Below are 19,101 nucleotides of genomic sequence, written 5' to 3' on the forward strand. Positions count from 1 at the left end.
TTCTTGTCTCTCCTTGCTATTCTCTGGAACTCTGCATTCAGTTGGGTATGTCTTCCCCTTTCTCCCTTGCTTTTCGCTTCCCTTCTTTCCTCAGCTACTTGTAAAGCCTCATCAGACAGCCACTTTGCTTTCTTGCATTTCTTTTTCTTTGGGATGGATTGAGTTGCTGCCTCCTGAACAATGTTACGGACCTCCGTCCATAGTTCCTCAGGCACTCTGTCTATCAGGTCTAATCCCTGAAATCTATTCCTCACCTCCACTGTATATTCATCAGGGATATGATTTAGGTCATACCTGAACGGTTTAGTGGTTTTCCCGACGTTCTTCAATTTAAGCCGAAATTTTGCAAGAAGCAGCTCATGATCTGAGCCACAGTCAGCTCCAGGTCTTGTTTTTACTGACTGTATGGAGCTTCTCCATCTTTGGCTGCAAAGGACATAATCAATCTGATTTCGATATTGACCATCTGGTGACGTCCATGTGTAGAGTCGCCTCTTGTGCTGTTGGAAAAGAGTGTTTGCTATGATCAGCGTGTTCTCTTGGCAAAACTCTATTAGCTTTTGTCCTGCTTCATTTTGTACACCAAGGCCATGCCTGCCTGTTATCCCGGTGATTTCTTGACTTCCTACTTTAGCATTCCAATCCCCTATGATGAAGAGGACATCTTTTTTTTTGGTGTTAGTTCTAGAAGGTGTTGTAGGTCTTCATAGAACCGATCAACCTCAGTTTCTTCGGCCTCAGTGGTTGGGGCATAGACTTGAATTACTGTGATGTTGAATGGTTTGCCTTGGATTCGTACTGAGATCATTCTATCATTTTTAAGATTGTACCCCAGTACTGCTTTTCCCACCCTTTTGTTGACGATGAGTGCTACTCCATTTCTTCTAAGGGATTCTTGCCCACAATAGTAGATATGATGGTCACCTGAATTAAATTCGCCCATGCCTGTCCATTTGAGTTCGCTGATTCCCAAGATGTCGATGTTCAATCTTGCCATCTCATGTTTGACCACCTCCAGCTTACCTTGATTCATTGATCTGACATTCCAGGTTCCTAAACAATATTGTTCTTTACAGCATCGGATTTTCTTTTCACCACCAGACACATCCACAGCTGAGTGTCCTTTCGGGTTTGGCCCAGCCGCTTCACTCTTTCTGGCGCTACTTGGAAATACCCTCTGCTCTTCCCCAGTAGCATATTGGACACCTTCCGACCTGAGGGGCTCATCTTCCGGCGTCATCTCTTTTAGCCTTGTGATACGTTCCATGGGGTTTTCTTGGCAAGAATACTGGGGTGGGTTGCATTTCCTTCTCCAGTGCAGACAAGCTTCTCCAGCTTGTCTGCATCCTTCTTAAAGTGTGGTGCCCAGAACTGGACACAGTACTCTAGATGAGGCCTAACTAGTGCTGAGTAGAGGGGAACTAGTACTTCACATGATTTGGAAGCTATACTTCTATTAATGCAGCCCAAAATAGCATATGCCTTTTTTTTGCAGCCACATCACATTGTTGGCTCATATTCAGCTTGTGATTGACAACAATTTCAAGATTCTTCTCACTTGTAGTATTGTTGAGCCAATTATTTCCCATCTTGTAACTGCATTTGGTTTCTTTTTCCTAGGAGCAGAACTTGGCATTTATCCCTATTAAATGTCATTCTGTTGTTTTCTGCCCAACGCTCCAGTCTATCAAGATCATTTTGAATTTTGTTTCTGTCTTCTAAGGTATTGGCTATCCCACCCAATTTTGTGTCATCTGCAAATTTGATCAGCATTCCCTGTACTTCCTCCTCCAAGTCATTAATAAAAATGTTGAAGAACACTGGGCCCAGGACTGAGCCCTGCAGTACCCCGCTCATTACCTCTCCCTGTTTGAGAAGATCCCATTGATAAGCACTCTTTGAGTCTGATTCTGTAGGATCCAACTGTGGATCCACTGGATCGTTGTTTCATCTAGCCCACTTTGAGCTAGTTTGCTCATCAGGATATCATGGGGCACTCTGTCGAAAGCTTTGCTGAAGTCGAGGTATATTATGTTTACAGCATTCCCACAGTCCACAAGGGAGGTGACCTGATCAAAACATGAGATCAGATTCATCTGGCAGGATTTGTTCTTGACAAATCCATGTTGGCTTCGAGTAATCACTGCATTGTTTTCAAGGTGCTTACAGATGGCTTGCTTTATCATCTGCTCCAGAATTTTCCCAGGGATTGATGTCAGACTGACTGGTCTGAAGTTCCCAGGTTCCTCCTTTTTGCCCTTTTGGTAGATAGGGTCGACATTAGCCCTCCTCCAGTCATCTGGCACTTCACCCGTCCTCCATGATTTCGCAAAGATAATAGACAGTGGTTCTGAGACTTCTTCTGCCAGTTCCTTTATTACTCTAGGGTGCAGTTCATCTGGCCCTGGAGATCTGAACTCATTCAAAGTAATTAGGTGTTCCTTGACCATATGCCTATCAATCTGAAGCTGCAATCCTGTCCCTTCAGCCTGTACTTCGCCTTTGCCAGGGGGGACATAGACCCTCTTTTGGGAGAAGATTAGGCTGAAGTAGGAATTGAGCACTTCTGCCTTTTCTTTGTTATCTGTTATCATTTTGCCATCCTTATTTAATAGTTGAACCGCCGTTTCTTTTCTCTGTCTTTTACTATGCACATATCTGAAGAAAGCTTATTCCCTCTCTTCCTTGACCGCCTTTGTGTGAGCCTCGTTGGGAACACTGTCTGTGAAGACTGCATTTTTTTTGATTTTGCTAAGGTCTTTTCTTTTTTTATTCACTCTTTTTCTTTCTACTATTTTTTCTTGCTTTACTGTTATCTTTTGTTTATTTAGTTAATTATCTCTCTTCCATGTTCACAGGATCACCTTGAGGCATATGGCCCCAAAGGTGCCCTTTTGCAAATGAGTGAAGTGTGGGGTAAGCTCCCTCTGACTGATGGTGGCTCCCTTTGTTTATTCTGCTTGGGAGAGGGACATGTAATGGAAACCTGCTCCCGTTGCCAGTCTTTCATAAAACAGGTTCGGCGTAACAGGGCAGACAGGTTCCGTGTGTTGCTTTGGAAGAGAGCTTGTAGGCAGTGGACATGCCTAAGGCTAAAATATCTCAGACTTCACAGCCTGCCCTTCTCCTTTGTTCCCGAATGCCTCTTAGGGTGCTCCACCACTGCCAATGTCCCCTACTCAGCCTGTACATACAGCTCGTACCGATCTGCCAACTCCAGGGTGATCACTCACTTTTGCAATGGCTAAGAAATTGGCAAGTCAGATTCTCAAAAGAAGAAGAAAAAGCAGGAATCTAGAGAGTCTAAAGAGCACCCAAAGAAATCTTTGTTTACGATACCTACACCTCTGCCTCTCCTGAACTCACCAGTCCCAATGGCCCTGGTGCCATTGGTACTGGCCCAGGAAACATTATGAGAATTGCCTGCGCTCCTCCCTAGACCCCCTGTCCAGGATTTTTTTGTTCTCCCTCCAGTACCTGCTCCTACATAGCTGTCTGATCCACCTCAACAGCTGGCATGTCTGACTACTTCCAATCAGACTTTTCCAGCACCACGATTAGACCCTCCTTTTGTCTCACTTCAATCTAAGTTGCGGGACTGTAGACAGTCTGTTACTCCACAGTCCGATAGGGTCCATATCATCTCCAGATGTGGCGGTAGGAATGCCGGATGGTGCTTCCCCATCTGAAGGTATGGGACATTTTTCTGATCACGTTCTCCAAATGGCCCAGTCATTAGGCTTGGGAACCCAACAACCCATACAGAAAATAAAAGATCCAGTGTTTGATGCTGTCTCTATAGAGACTTCAACACCAGTTGCAATACCTTTTCTCCCCACTTTTTTGCAGACTGTGCAACAATCTTGGAAAAACCCATCATCGATGGCTCCTACCTCGTAAAGGTTAGAGACTGTGTACAGAGTGCAAAAGAAGGATGTGGACTTCTTGTTTTCTCACCCTGGGCCAAATTTTGTGATTGTTGAGTTGTTATAAGGATGATCCCAGAAAGTTCACTCCTCACCCGTTGATAAGGAAGGCAGGAGGCTTGATTTGATGGGTTGATGAATTTACTCGTCTTCCACATTGGGGTTACGAGTGATGAATTACCAGGCTTCGTGGCAGGGTACCAACTTTTTTGTGAGAGAAAATAGGCTCCTTGTGTAACTACCTCCCAGAGGACAACAGGGAACTGGCAAGAGTTTTTCAGACTGAGGCTGTGAGACTGTCATGCCCAGCAAATCAATACAACATGGCACCAAGTTGATTGCAGTGCCAAGGCCATGGTGCGGGCAATAGTGTTGAGGAGGCACACATGGTTGCAATCTGCTATGCCCTTGCAAGAAGCAAGGTTGCATATCAAGGACCACCCATTTGATGATGATGGACTCTTTAACACAGATATGGACAATATCATGGAGACGGTACAGGAGGCAAGAACGACGGCTAGGGAAATGGGAATAGGGCAGCTACAACAGCTCTGAAATCTGTTTTGGATATGGAGTACCCATATAATATATTTACAAATTTGTAATATATTTACAAATATTGTAAATAAAATAAATACAACAGCAAGTACAACTGTACCAATATTGGCTCTGGCCATGTCAACCATTCTACCAAAATCACCAACCAGCGGAACGTCCAGCTCACCAACAACCTTCTTCAGGCTCAAAGAGGTAATATTCATCTTTCCACCCCTGGGCTCCCAGCGGTAATAGAGACAGTGTAGGCAAACAGTGTCTTTAACTCCCCCGTTCTTCTTCATCCTCCTGCCTGCTGCCCTCTCTTTGCCTCACATCTGTCTTCTTTCCTTCTGGCATGGACATCCATTACAACAGACAACTGGGTGTTGTCAATCATCCTGAGGGGCTGCAGAATCGAATTCGACACCCTCCCTCCATTCCTAGGCATCCATACCCTCCCTCCATCAGTAGCAGTGTTAAAAGAGACACTTCCCCTCTGCCAAGGGGTGATTCACCCAGTTTTCCAATAACACCTCCAGGAGGGTTTCTACTCCTGCTATTTCATGGTGCTGCAGTGGGGCAGAGGGCTTCAACTGATTCTGGATCTCAGGGATGTCAACTCCTTCATCATGCTGAAGTTCTGTATGATTACATCATCGACCATTCTACTTTTGCTTCAGAAGGGGAACTTGTTCGCTTTGGTGGAACTGAATAATGCATATTTCCACATCAGAAAAGAGGAAACTTACCAGCAGTCTCTGCAGTTCCAAGTCAGCCTCAATGCCTACCAGTTCTAGGTACTTCCCTTCAGTCTTTCAGTGGCGTCACACATGTTCACAAAGTGTGTGGCAGTGTAGTGTGCACACCTTCGACTCCAAGGTGTGCAGGTGTATACTTACCTGGGCGACTGGTTGATTGTGTCACCTACCAGAATTGGTCTTTGTTGAGACATCTGAGTTACCATACAACTGCTTCAGGACTTTGGACTGTACCTCAGTATGGAGGAGTTGTCCCTTGCACCCCCCCCCCCCAGACCATAAAGTTCGTTGGAATGGTCTTGGATTCCACCATTTCCCATGTCTACCTGCCTCCAGAACATGCACAGACGTTAGTTGTTCTGGCAGAGAAAATAGGCACAGCAAAAACAGTCACTGCAGTTATGGTCCAGAGGCTTCCAGGGCTCATGGCAGTGATGGTGGTGGTAGTGGCATGGGCAAGATTCCACATGTGACTGTTAGAAAATTGGTTCCTTGGAACTTTCAATCCATCCATGGATGCTGTTAAAGGTACTGATGACAGATGCCTCTCTCGACGATGGGGAGCTCACTGTGGGACTTTGAGAGTTCACGGTGTCTGGCAGGCACAGGGGAATCTCATTTCAATTTTCTCAAGCTCCTGGCTGTTAGGAAGGCATTAATAGTGTCTGAGGCTTCAGAGCCATCTTATCCAGGTGGTATCAGACAACACCACAGTAGTAGCATATCTGAACAACTTGGTCTTGACCTTTGAATTCCCTAACTCTCAAGCTCTATGAGTGGTGCATCCAGAGGAAGATCGACCTGATCGCCACCCACATTGCCGGTACTGACAACGTTTTGGCGGACACGTTGAGTCGCTTGTACCAGGGAATGCACAAATGGCAACTGCATCCATGAGTCGTTCGCAAGTTATTCCTCCTATGGGGTACGTTATCAATGGACCTCTTTGCTACTGAGATCAACAAAGTATGCAAAGCCTTCTGCAGCAGAGCAGGAACCGGCCAAGGATTGCTGGGGATGCTTTCATGTTCCAGTGGATGGGGGAGTATTTTACTTATTTCCTCCATTTTCCCTTCTCACAGAGGAAATGTTTTTTCACAGGGATAAGGTAGTCTTACACCCTGATGTTGCGTTCCTACTGAAGGTAGTGTTGTCTTTCCATATTAACCAGGACATCATTTTACCTACCTTTTTTCCGACCCCAACTTCCATTGGAGTCGACAATGCACACTTTGGATGTTTGCAGAACGCTTGCCTTTTACAAGTCAAGAACAGAGCTGTTTTGAAAATCAAAGACTCTTCATACGTTCATGGAGGCACACGAAAAGGACAGCCAGTCACTTCCCAGTGCTTTGTGGTGTGGATTGTACAGACTGTAAGACTGGCATATACCCTTGCAGGTCTAGAAGTAGCTGAACCAATGAATGCCCACTCAACTCAGGGAGTAGCTGTGCCAGTTGCATTTGACAGGGGTCGCCGTTACCTCCGGTAAGCCAGCTTGGTAATTGTCCATATGTGTGATGCACAGAGACCAGGAAGAAGAAGGACAGGTTGCTTACCTGTAACTGTAGTTCTTTGAGCGGTCATCTGTGCATTCACAGAACCCACCCAACATCCCCTCTTCAGTGTCATGCTCAAGTTCAAAGTTGGGTACTGAAGGTAGTTCTTCTTGGTTCCAAGGCTTCAATGTCGGTTTCAGGGAACTGAAGGAATAAGCGGGAACCTGCTAGGGACCTGCACACTGGGATGGCAGGGGAGGGGTTCCTGCCAAACCCCCTCAGCTATGGAAAGTTCCTGAATTGAGGCTCTGTGCAGGCACAGAGCCTATATGTGTGAATGCATAGATGACTACTTGAAGAACCATAGTTACAGGTAAGTAACCTGTCCTTCTGCCTTCTTCCTCCTCCTCTAACACTCTGAGCAAGGTTGTGTCTTATAGACTTGGCATTTCTATTCTCCCTATTTTATTTCATAACTTAACATGAAGCCATTCCATAAGAATAATATTTTTAAGATGTACATGTAATGGATTTGTTTTTCTTCAGAGAAAGCTATTGAGTTAAGGCTGGCAAAAATAGATCATACAGCAATCCATCCCCACTTGCTCGATATGAAGATCGGACAAGGAAAATATGAACCTGGGTTTTTCCCCAAGCTTCAGTCCGATGTACTTTCTATGGGACCAGCAAGCAATAAGTGAGTATCCTGTATTGGGAAGATCTTATGCATGCCAGACCAAACAATTTGGGGACCATATAGCCTTTGAAGCTGGAGTTGGCAGCAATGACTATGACAGATAGCCTGTTCCCCTGTCTCTAAGATGGGTGGGCAGAAGAGAGATCTCTAGATATTTTGGTCTTCAGCTTGCAGAAGCCCCTGCCAGCATGGCCAATGGTCAGGAATGGTAGGAGTTCAAGTTCAAAAACATCTAGGGATCTATTTTCTGCTCATCCCTGTTCTAAAGGACAATTTAGAGCAGAGTATTAACTTTCACTCAATTTTGAGTATCATATAGTAACAGTCCGTCATTAGCATATGACCTACAGGCAACATGCTACCTTTACCAGAGTTAGTTTTTGAAGCTAGATCAGCAAACAAAGGGGAGGAGCAAAAACATTAAGCACATTTTCCCCTGGTAATTCCTCCCATGAATAAATCAAGATATTACTAGCAAAAATTATGCAGAGCAGAGTCTGACCTAGTTAGTATATGTTTGTGGTTAAACTGTATGTTGCACCGTTTTTGACATTTTTTAAGGTCAGCAACCATTTTTGATTACAGTCCAGGATGGACATATATGCTAATTTCAATTTCTGAGCTAGTATACCTAAAGAATGCCACTTTTGATTTTCTAGATGGACCAAGCGAAATGCACCTGCACAATGGAGGCGAAAGGACAGACAGAAACAACATACAGAGCACCTTCGTCTTGACAATGATCAGAGAGAGGTGCAAAATATATTGTAGCAATATACAATTTTAATGTCTGTCTCTCTTCTACAGATGGTAATGTAGATTACCAGACTATATGTGTAAGATGCTTTGTCCCACCCAAAAAATACATGGCGCAGGTCTTCATCTGATATACAATGGTAACCTTTTAAAGAAAGCAAGAGCTATGTTAAATATATTGTTCTATGGACTTCTTCAGGGGTTCGCATATGGTCCTGGTTGTGTAGAGACTATTTGTAGATGGGAGCTGTTTCATATTCGCTGGGTTCAGATGATCAGCGGAGAAAAGGAGCCATGGCGGCTTCTTTTCACCACCTCGCATGTGCCACTCGTGCAGCCACTGTATCCGTAACTACCCTTGCTGCTGCGTGGGTTGCCATGATGACCGAACCCAGTGAAGTGCACAGCGGGGATGGCTTCCAAACTAATCCACAACCCATGGCTTGTTGTAGGGGTTACGGGGTGGTTTGGAAGCCACCCCTGCTGCGCACATCGCCGGATTCAGAAGACATGGCAGCCTACTCCTGGCAAGGGTAATTAGAGAAATAGTAGACATGCGAGCAGCACGCATGGAGTGGAGAAAAGAAGCCATGGTGGCGTCTTTTCCTCTGTTTGATTGCCTGGACACAGTCATTGGCTGTCAATGTGTTTTTGTGCAAATATCAGAGTGCAGTTGCTCAAAACTGTTCAGTAAATTGGTTTTCAGGGATTAATTTCTGCCTTTACTGTCCATCTAATTGTTATTACTTACTATGAAAATGTTCATGATTCTGACTACATCAGAGGAATCCTGTAAAAGCAGAAAGCCAAAAGTATCAATATTGTCACTGAAAAAATGTCTATTATGCAATTATGGAAAACAGTCACACATAAAACAAAGTAAGTTGAGTTTTAAGCCATTAACATTTTTCTTTTTGAAAAATCTTGTGCTGTGTGTTGCTGCATAAGTGTTATTCCTTTCTCCATTTTAAATTTCAGTTTAATTATAAATTATGTTGCAACTACATCATCATTCTTTCTCTCTTTGGAAAGTCACAAATTGTCTTAAATGACCTCTCTTCTATTCTTGCATGTATGCTTTTATGATTTCATGCCTGCCTACCCTGCTTTCAGGAACAGTTTGATTTTTGTTTTGTTTTGTTTTGTTTTGTTTTCTGTTTCTGTTTTGTTTTTTGTTTTGTTTTGCTATCTTTCCTGTCTCACCAGCAGCTGGATTTTCCTTTGCCTGAGCTTCAGTTGCAATTATGTTTAGACTTGGACCAGCATGATTGGCCTTTCAGGCACTCTATTAAATCTGTTTCAGAGCTTTACCTGGTATGTTGTGTTTGTATATGTACATGTATATGTACATGGGTATATATACACTATGTGCAACTCTGTATGTATGTGTATGTCTATATAATAAGAAAACATGATGAATGGTTATGGTACTAAACAACAGTTAAGATGCTTTTTAAGAGTCTAAAGAGATGTTCCTTCTGAAATGGCGAAAAAGTGCTTAAAGCATTTTATTTAGCGTAAATCCAGATTATCTAGTTACTGTGCTATTTCAAATATATTGGATAGTATGATTAATACACTGTTTCTGTATTATAGGAAGAATATTTTAATATTCATCCAATAAAATGCTTCCAGATATTTTTGTACAATAATAGTAGCTTGGCTATTTAAAACTGAGTTTGAACTCCAATAAAATAAAAATAACTGTACTCTTTGAGATGTTGATATACTTTGCAATAGGGTTTCTCTGACAAGAGAGCAAAATGTACAATTGCTGTAAACATTTTAATATGACTTTGTATAAATGTGTGTTTCTATTTTTCTATAGAAGTATATTCAAGAAGCTCGGAATCTGGGCAGCACAATCCGGCAGCCCAAATTGTCTAATCTCTCACCATCAGTAATTGCCCAGACCAACTGGAAATTTGTTGAAGGTTTGCTGAAGGAATGCCGAAATAAGGTATTGTGCTTTTTGTTGTTTACTCATCGTCTCAGCCTCTGGTGGTACTGTAGCTACTCAAAGGAGTTGAATTAAATGGAGCAGTGTAGTAAACTCTGTCCTACTCCTGTGTTCCCTTTATGAGGTGTTATACTGAGATGGAGGGGGTACCTCCACACACATACAGGGATGTGCATCATAATTTCTTCCTGTATTGAAATGACTGGAAAAGGTGCCTTGTACAGGAGCTTTGTCGGTACAGTGAAATACAAACAAGGTTCTGGATCAGAACATATGCTTCTAATCAGAAGAGAAGTCTGTTAATACTGCATACTCTGTTCCTTCCATATTTTGGCTTTTTGTCTCAGAGCCATGTTTGATGCTGTTCTTAGGGCTACTTCAGGGATTACATGGTGCCCATGAATGTTTGTTCTTACATGCACATATATCAAGGAGCAACAGGTATTATTATCATTATCATTATTATTATTAAATGTATGCATCGCTTTCCACTGAAGAGAGCAGTCTCAAAGCGACTTACATACACAATACAGAAATCCATGATTGATTGATTTTTGGTTTTCCTTTTCTTCTTTTTATATCAATCTAAATCATAATCAGCACAATAACACAAATAAAAATAAATACTACCAAAACGTTAACTAAAAGTAATACAATGTGAAAAGTGTCCATCCACAAATACACAAAATCTCCTGCTCATAGCCTAGAATAAACATCACAAAAGCAACTCACAGCAATTGGGCCAGAACTAATGTCCAAATGCCTGGGAAAATAAGTATGTTTTTGTCTGTTGCTGAAAATATGACAGTGTTGGCACCAGATGAGCTTCCTTGGGGAGACAGTTCCATAAACACGGGACTATCACAGAAATGGCCCATTCCTTTACTGGCACTCCTGACCTTCTCTCTGAGGGGGCACACAGAGAAAGGCCTCTGAAGCTGATATGGCAGCTGGGGCCATGAGTTTGTTTAATTAAAGATCTGAGTGGGGAATTAAAGGATTCAGAAAAACACCTGGGTGTATTAACAAAGTTCTTTCAATTTCAAATGAGTAACAATAACTAACAATAACTTTCTCTTCCATCCCTCACTTCATAATGGAATAACCCCTTTGTCCTTTCCTGCAGTTCCTCAAGTCCTGTTGCTGTGTCTTTGCTCTTCCTTCTCTGACTGTTAGCTGCTCAGATGTATTTAATGTAGCAGGGCTTAAGCTTCTGCCTGCTCCTCACAGCTGTTCTGTCCCCTGATGATTAGGTCAGCTGCTCATCTTGGCTTCCATCTCACACACTCATTAAAAAATCTTCTCTTCCCAAAAACATCACCACCTTCCTTCTCTCCCTCTTCTCTCTCTCTCCTCCCCCTTCTGCAACTGCCTTTTAACTGCTCCCCACCTTCTATTTCTTCTTCGTGGTCTCTGTGCATCACACATACGGGCTCTGTGCCTGTGCAGAGCCTCGTTCGGGAACATTCTCTAGCTGAGGAAAAAATTTTTTGGCAGGAACCCTCCCCCACCGTGTACTGTGCATGTCCCAGTGGGTTCTGGCCCATTCCCTCAGGTCTCTTTTGACTGCCTTCTTGAAAGGATGTTAGGACTTCTCACTGAGGAAGTTAGGTCTTTTTTCTTGTCTTTCTCGTCTTTTTTCTCTAAAAAGGTTTTTAAAAAGTGGTTAGACAGTTTGCTTTTTGTTTCATGATCTTTGATCGCCAACTGGTGACGTATGGCCATTAAGGCCTGCCTTTGGTAAGTGCATTCACTGTGGCAGTAAGTTACCTCCCACTGACAGACATTCCCTCTGTTTGTTTTGCTTGGGGGAATCCCACGTCATTGAGACTTGCCGCCATTGCATGAACTTTACAAAGCAGACCAAGTGGGACCGATCAGACAACTTGAAGCTATTTTGTGGAGAAAAGCTTTGGAGGCTGTTGATTCTGCTCAGGCTAAGGTTTCTACCTCACAGACTCAGGTGATGACCGAGAAAGTACAGCCTCTGGCTACTCAAAGGGATAAGTCCCCAACTCTGGCAGCAGGCTGAACTGATCTGCCCACTCCGGGTAGATCTCTTGACTATTTCTACGGCCAAAAAACTTTCCAAGAAAGCTAAAACTCCAAAGGCTCCAAAGCCGTTGGTGGAGGCCCCTAGGAAAAAGAATAAAAAGGACCATAATACCACCACTCAGCCCTCTAAAACTCCACAGGAGGGGTGTTTGAAAATTCCTACACTGCTGCCTTTATTGGACTGTCCCATACCGAGAGCTCAATCAAGTTCTCTCTCAGTATCGAGAGCCCTTTCGGTACCATTGTCAGAGTTGATGCATATGGTGTCAACTTCAGAAGGAGAAATAAGAGATTATGGATAAACTTTTGCATGAGCTATTTGCTTTACCATCTGATTTTTTACTTGATATTGAGCATGCATATCATGTTCCTGGCTCAATACGTGGCACTAAAAGGTCTTTTGGGACTGTTATTGTTCAATTTTCACGAGTCTCCACAAAAAATTATCTTATGCGTCTGGCAAGAGAACGGGGTGAACTTTGGTGGGGACCAGCAAATGACAAGATTATGCTCTTTCCTGATTATACTAAAGAAATAGCTGACAGAAGCAGGCAGTTCACCAAGGCGAGAAGTTTGGCAAAGCAACTTAACCTGCAATATCATATTAAATATCCGGCTACATCTTGTATTCTTTTTGAAGGCCAGATGAAAAGATTTTTAGATCCTGATGCTGCAGAATCATTTTTAATTGGTATTAAAATTAAAATAAGGGAACCAACTCTCTCAGCCACTGGAGTTGGAACTTAGCCATCTTTACTGTTCTTTTGAAGTGTTGTTTGGACTATAGCTGATAAGATGTCTAGGCAGTATGCCAGAATAAATGTTTGCATATTTTTCTTTTCTTTCCCCTTTTTTTGTGTTATATTGTGCTAGAATGCCTATTTGTGTGTGTATGTGTGAGTACACACACATATATATTTAGATATGATATAACTTAAAATATACAAATGAGCTGCTTTTGTTTTTTATTTTTTTATCTTTTTCTTAAACTTTCTCCCCTCTCTTTATTAGTATTATTATTATTAATATCATTATGGGATTATTATTATTATTATTATTACTATTTCTTGTTGGCCAAACCTTTAATGTTTATTAATACGCATTAACGGAATGGTAATATATGGCTAATGGAAATGGATTGTTTGCTCCTATTCCTTTGCTATAAGACTGTGGAGTTTAATATAATTCTTTTTTTCTTTTTTTCTCTTCTTTTGCTATCCTCCCTTTTTTCTTTTTCTTAGAATACTGTAATGTTAGAAACTGAAGATCCTGATTATGTTATTGGTAGTGTTTATTTCACTTATAAAAATAAAATAAAAATAGATTCAAAAAAAAGAAAAGAAAAAGAAAAAAGGAGAAATAAGAGAGAACTCGCTGCCTGTAATTTCTCAATCCTCTCCATCTCGACTGCAGTTGCCAGCACTTGAGGCATTGAGGGACTGCATATGCAGGGATGTGTTGCTTGATTCTTTTAGATCTGAGAGATCTTCCATGTCTTCCCGTGCTCATTATAAGAGGGAGAGAGGCCATAGATCCCATTTACCAGTGCATGAATGGGACAGATATTATGACTGGTTGTTTCCACCTAGGACTCCATATCAGTATGAGGATTGGTGTTATGAATGGGATGCACAGCATGATTGTACTAGATATCTAGGGGCAACATCCCCTCGATATCATCCCTTGCTATCATCAATGTCGCGACCGCAGTGCCAGGAACCATTCATACTTCCTCCACTGGTTCTGCCTCAATCCACTTCTTTAAGAAGACAACTAACAACATCAAAACAGCCATCGACTTTGTTAGTAGCTGAAACAACAGGTTCAGTGTCATTGCGACCTCTTCTGCCCTGCCTCCTTGAACATCAAGGGAGCGTGAGGAGGAGCATGAAGAGGGTGAAGTATTATCACCATAGTCTATTGAAGATTATCCTTCAGACACAACCTCTGTTTCTTTGGTACTGCCTTCAGTTTCGTCCCCTGATGATACCGTGGGCATCTCCTTCAGAGGATTTTTATCATTTTACATAACAGATTTTGCAAATGGCTCAATCTTTGGGGTTTGAGACACAACAACCAGCTGAAAAACTAAAAGACCAAGTCTTCAATGTCACCTATATGCAGTTGTCAGCTCCAGTTTCTATTGTTTTCCTTCTGACCCTGCACTGTGAAGGAGTCCTGGAAGGCACCTTCGTCAATGGCCCCTACATCAAAACACTTGGAATCTCTATATAAAGTAGGAGACAAGGGCACAGGTTTTTTGTTCTCACATCCACATCCAAGATCTATTATTGTGGAGTCCTCCCAGGGGAAGTCTCAGAAAATTCATGCCTCGCCAGCTGACAGGGAAAGACAAAGGTTAGACTTACTGGGTAGGACAATTTACTCCTCTGTCACACTGGGTCTCTATGTGACTAGCTATCAAGCCACGATTTCACGATACCAACTTTTCCTGTGGGAGAAGGTAGAGTTATTGTGTGACTAACTTCTGGAGGATCAAAGGGAGCTTGCCAGAATTTTTCAGTCTGAAGCAGTGAAGCTGTCTCGTCAACAGAGTAACACTACTTGACATTAGGCTGATTGTGACACAAAAGCAATGGTGGGAGCAGTAGCGCTTTGTAGACATGCCTGGTTTAGGTCAGCGGGGTTGACGCCAGAAGAATGGTCATGGATAGAGGATCTTCCTTTTGATGAGGAGGGCCTCTTCAATTCCAAGATGGACAACACTATGGATGCTATGCAGAAGGCTAAAAACACTGCTAAGAAAATGAGAATTTCTCAGCTATACCAGCAACAACCTTACAGGCTCCGGAGATGGTTTTGACAACAGCAGTTTCATCAACCTCACCAATACCAAGATCAGACTTCTTATTTTTACCAGCAGCAACCCCAGAGAAAGCAGAACCCCACTGGTCCCTTTCACCAGGCTTGCTCTAAAGGGGACAATTCCTTTAAACATCAACTTTGACTTCCACCGGTATCATCCGCACACCACACTTACCATCGTTGGTTCCTTTCTGTGTCATTTTCTTCCAAGCTGGCAACTGTCACATTGGACACGTGGCCCTCAACATCATTCGATCTGGATACAGGATAGAATTCGAAGTCCTCCTTCCTCCTGGTACTGTACAGATTACAGTGCCTTTGGAGGCTCTGAATGTCGAGACAGTCTCTGTTGACAAAGAGTGCCATCAAGAGAGTTATACCTTATCAAGCGAATGACAGATTTTTCCCCCATTATTTTATGGTACCGAAGAGAGACAGAAGACTTTGACCTATTCTAGATCTCAGAGGACTAAATTGCTACATTACGACAAGAAAGTTCTGGGTTACCACTCTAGCCACTATTATGCTGTCTTGGATTCACAGAATCATAGAATAGTAGGGTTGGAAGGGGCGTACAAGGCCATCGAGTCCAACCCCTGCTGAATGCATCCCCGACAGATGGCTGTCCAGCCTCGTCTTGAACACCTCTAGTGTGGGAGAGCCCACCACCTCCCTAGGTAATTGGTTCCATTGTCGTATTGCTCTAACAGTCAGGAAGTTTTTCCTGATGTTCAGCCAGAATCTGGCTTCCTGTAACTTGAGCCCATTATTCTGTGTCCTGCACTCTGGGATGATTCAAGAGTTGCGAGGATGTATCTACCTTGGAACAGGCCTTGCACGCTGATAGAACTGCCTAGCGAAATTCTTTGTTATCTCAAGACAACAGTGTTCCAAGTACAGCAGCTCCTAGGTCTCATAGCATCCACAGTTTATGTAGTAGCCTGGGCGAGACCCTGTATGCAATGTCTCCAGAGTTGGTTCCTCAACTCCATTGACCCCAATACCAGCGCTCGCAGGGTGTATCTGCTAATTACCAGACCAGGTGGCGAGCCGCTTGGTCTGGTGGACACAGCCTCAAAACCTCGTGGCGAGCATGCCTTTTGTTCCCCTGCCTCCAACTCATGTTCTGGTGACTTATGCCTCTCACGTTTCTCACAGACACATTTAGGTGTTAACGGACAACACCATGGTGTTATGGTACATAAACAAGCAAAGGGGAAATCATTCCCTGAATCTAGTCAACGTGACTGTCGACCTCCTCAACTGGGCTATCGAAGGGGGATAATACTCACAGCACTACACGTTGTTGAGAGGCATCAGTCACCAGAACACATTCTACTCGCCTGGCCTGTCAATATTCTACTCACCTGGCTTACTTATCCCATGCCACATTGACCTCAGGGCTGGGTAGTTTCATACAGGGAGAGGCAGGCCTTGAGGTATTGGTGTTCTGAGCCATCTAGGGCTTTAAAACCAGCACTTAGAATTTGGCCTGAAAACAAATTTGCAATCAGGGCAGGCGAGCCAGGACTGGGCTTATATGCTCACATTGCCTAGTCCCAGTCAACCACCTGGCTGCCAAATTCTGCACTGGCCTGCAGTTTCCGAATCATCTTCAAAGGCAGCCCAATGTACAATGCATTGCAGTAATCTAACGTAGAGGTTACCAGAGCGTAGACCACTGATACTAGACTATCCCCATCCAGTTGCAACTGGACTACCAACCAAACTTGGTAGAAGGCATTCCACATCACAGAGGCCACCAGGAGTACCATCAAGCTGCGCACCTGCTCCTTCGGGGGAAGTGTGACTCCATCCAGAGTTGGTTGCACTTCCCGCATCTGGACAGAGAAACCACCCACCGGCATAGCCTAAGTTTTGTCTGGATTGAATCTCAGTTTGTTGGCTCTCATCCAGTCTATTATGGAGGTTAGACAGACACCAATTCAGCACATCCATTGCCACACACGCCTGAGATGAAAATGCGAAGTAGAGTTGCGTATCGTCAGCATACTGATGACAACGTACCCCCAAACTACATGAAACTGGTGTCATCCGGAGATGTTAAACAACATGGGGGATAGAATCAAACCCTGTACAACTGAAGGCACCACAGAACCAAGTAATTACCCCCCACCCACCATGCACCACCCTCTGGGAACTACCATCTAGGTAGGAGTGGAACCACTGCAAACCTGTACCCCCAACTCGGACAGCTGCTCCAGAAGGATACCATGACTGATGGTATCGAACATTGCTGAGGATCAAGGATTATCAACAGGGCTATACTCCCTCAGTCTCTGTACCACACAGGTCATCATTCAGGACAACCAAGGCAGTGTCAGTACCAGAATCGGGCCTGAATCCTGTCTGAAATGGATCTTGGCTTCCTGGTGCCTGTACCTGTCTGATGCATGTTGTTGCCATATCAATGTTTGAAGCAGCTCTTACATCCAAACATTATGCTGATTTAACAGTGTCAAGCCTTAAGTAATGTGGTATTAATCAGACAGAGGAAGATGCATTGTCTAATGTGTGAGTTCGTGTGTGTGTGTGAAATCATGCTTTCATTTTAGCTGAGCCCATTTATTAGATCCTTTAAAGACACTGATAGATTGGAGATGTCAAAAGATAGCAACAGTAAGGGTATGTAGTAAACGCTGCAATGTGAGAGGATAGAGAGTAAACGTTAAGAGGCAAATCATATACCTGTAGAAAAAGGTGCAGAGAGACAACTGTCCCTACCAGAAAGTTGTTAACTGAGAAGAATGAGATGCTTCTATTGACAGCGGCAAAGATCTATGTAAAAAATGAGCAGTAGTTGAAAGAGTAGCATATTCTACTTCTGCCACCATTGTAATATAGGTCTAGTATTTCTACAGTCTTCTAAGAATAGCTGTTAAGTCTATTAGAAATTGTTAAATTTTCCCTTCAGACAGCTGTGCCTGGGACATTTGGAACAAAATATGTTGCAATGTCAGATAGTCACTAAGGCCTTTTAAAATCAGAGTTGTCTATGTAGCAAGCAATGAAATGGAATATGCTGCATTTGAAAGATGTATTCATTAAGCACAGAATAAAAGCTATGTTTATGTAATAATTTCTGGGTGAAGAGAACTTTTAGTTGTATTGACAAGACTGTGATAACTACTGAATCAGAGATATAACCTGAACAAGTGAGGAACGTAGAGGTGGTCTCTTTCTCCTTATTTCAGTATTCAACTTATTTGGGGAGGGGCGTTTCAGGAGAATCCAAAAACAGGGAGAACGTGGTTATGTGAATTGATTTGTGTTAATTGGGGGGATCAGAGGGGACTTGGAATGGTGGTGGGCTTCTCTTTTTTAAAAAAATGTTTTAGCAGAAGCGGGCTTACAATGGCAGCAGAGCCAGCGGCTTTTTAAAATTTAAAAGAGAGAGAGAGGAGCCATGGAACATTGCAATGGGGGCAGGGGTGATGCAGAGTATACTTCCTATTTTTCACTTCAACTCACTCGGCAGGTCTTCCATGATGGATTAATGCAGCCACCCCAACCTAGTGCCCTCCATATGTTTTGGACTTCAACTGCCATCAGCCCTAGCCAGCATGGCCAATGATCAGGAATGCTGGGAGTTGTAGTTCAAAACATCTGGAGGGAAGCAGACTGTATGAGTGTCATCCATGGAGACAGCTTGCACAAATATCCAGTGGGCACTGTTGCTACTGCTGCATTGAGATTTCCTGACTCCAGTGGGTTTGGTGCAGCAGTCATTTCCATGAGTTAATTAGCTCCATGGAGGCAGCTTGTGCAGGGATCCAGTGGGAGCTGCTTGCCTTAGCATGGCCAATCAGATGACTAATTCCTCTCTGAAGAGAAGAAAGCAAAGAAAGCATCTTAAGCTGCCAAGCAGCAGACATCAGACTGACTGCTTCTCCCACATTAACATACCTACCCTGTCCTTACAGCTCTGTTCTAACACATGTGTGCTAGTATTGGCTGCTAGGAGAGCTCCCAAAGCCTGCAAGCAGTAGAAATAGGGCAGCTTGGTTGAGGGTGGGTGGGTATTTTTTTCTCAGACAGCTCTGCCTGACCTCCACAAATAGCATTC

At 43.3% G+C, this 19,101-nt stretch overlaps 1 protein-coding gene across 2 annotated transcripts in view; it reads left to right on the top strand.

Annotated features, from left to right (window-relative positions):
* Window positions 1–19,101, top strand: part of DENND5A (DENN domain containing 5A) — a 107,843-nt gene that overhangs the window by 42,378 nt on the left and 46,364 nt on the right. For both annotated transcript variants that reach the window (XM_084854519.1, XM_084854528.1), the window contains exons 9-11: window positions 7,267–7,417; window positions 8,077–8,170; window positions 10,002–10,133. In XM_084854519.1, the coding sequence (XP_084710645.1) occupies window positions 7,267–7,417; window positions 8,077–8,170; window positions 10,002–10,133 (377 nt within the window). The remainder of the gene's footprint in view (window positions 1–7,266; window positions 7,418–8,076; window positions 8,171–10,001; window positions 10,134–19,101) is intronic.

This window comes from Heloderma suspectum, chromosome 1 (assembly GCF_057233095.1).
Source record: "Heloderma suspectum isolate Gila_16-S chromosome 1, 16-S_ref, whole genome shotgun sequence".
NCBI lineage: Eukaryota > Metazoa > Chordata > Lepidosauria > Squamata > Helodermatidae > Heloderma > Heloderma suspectum.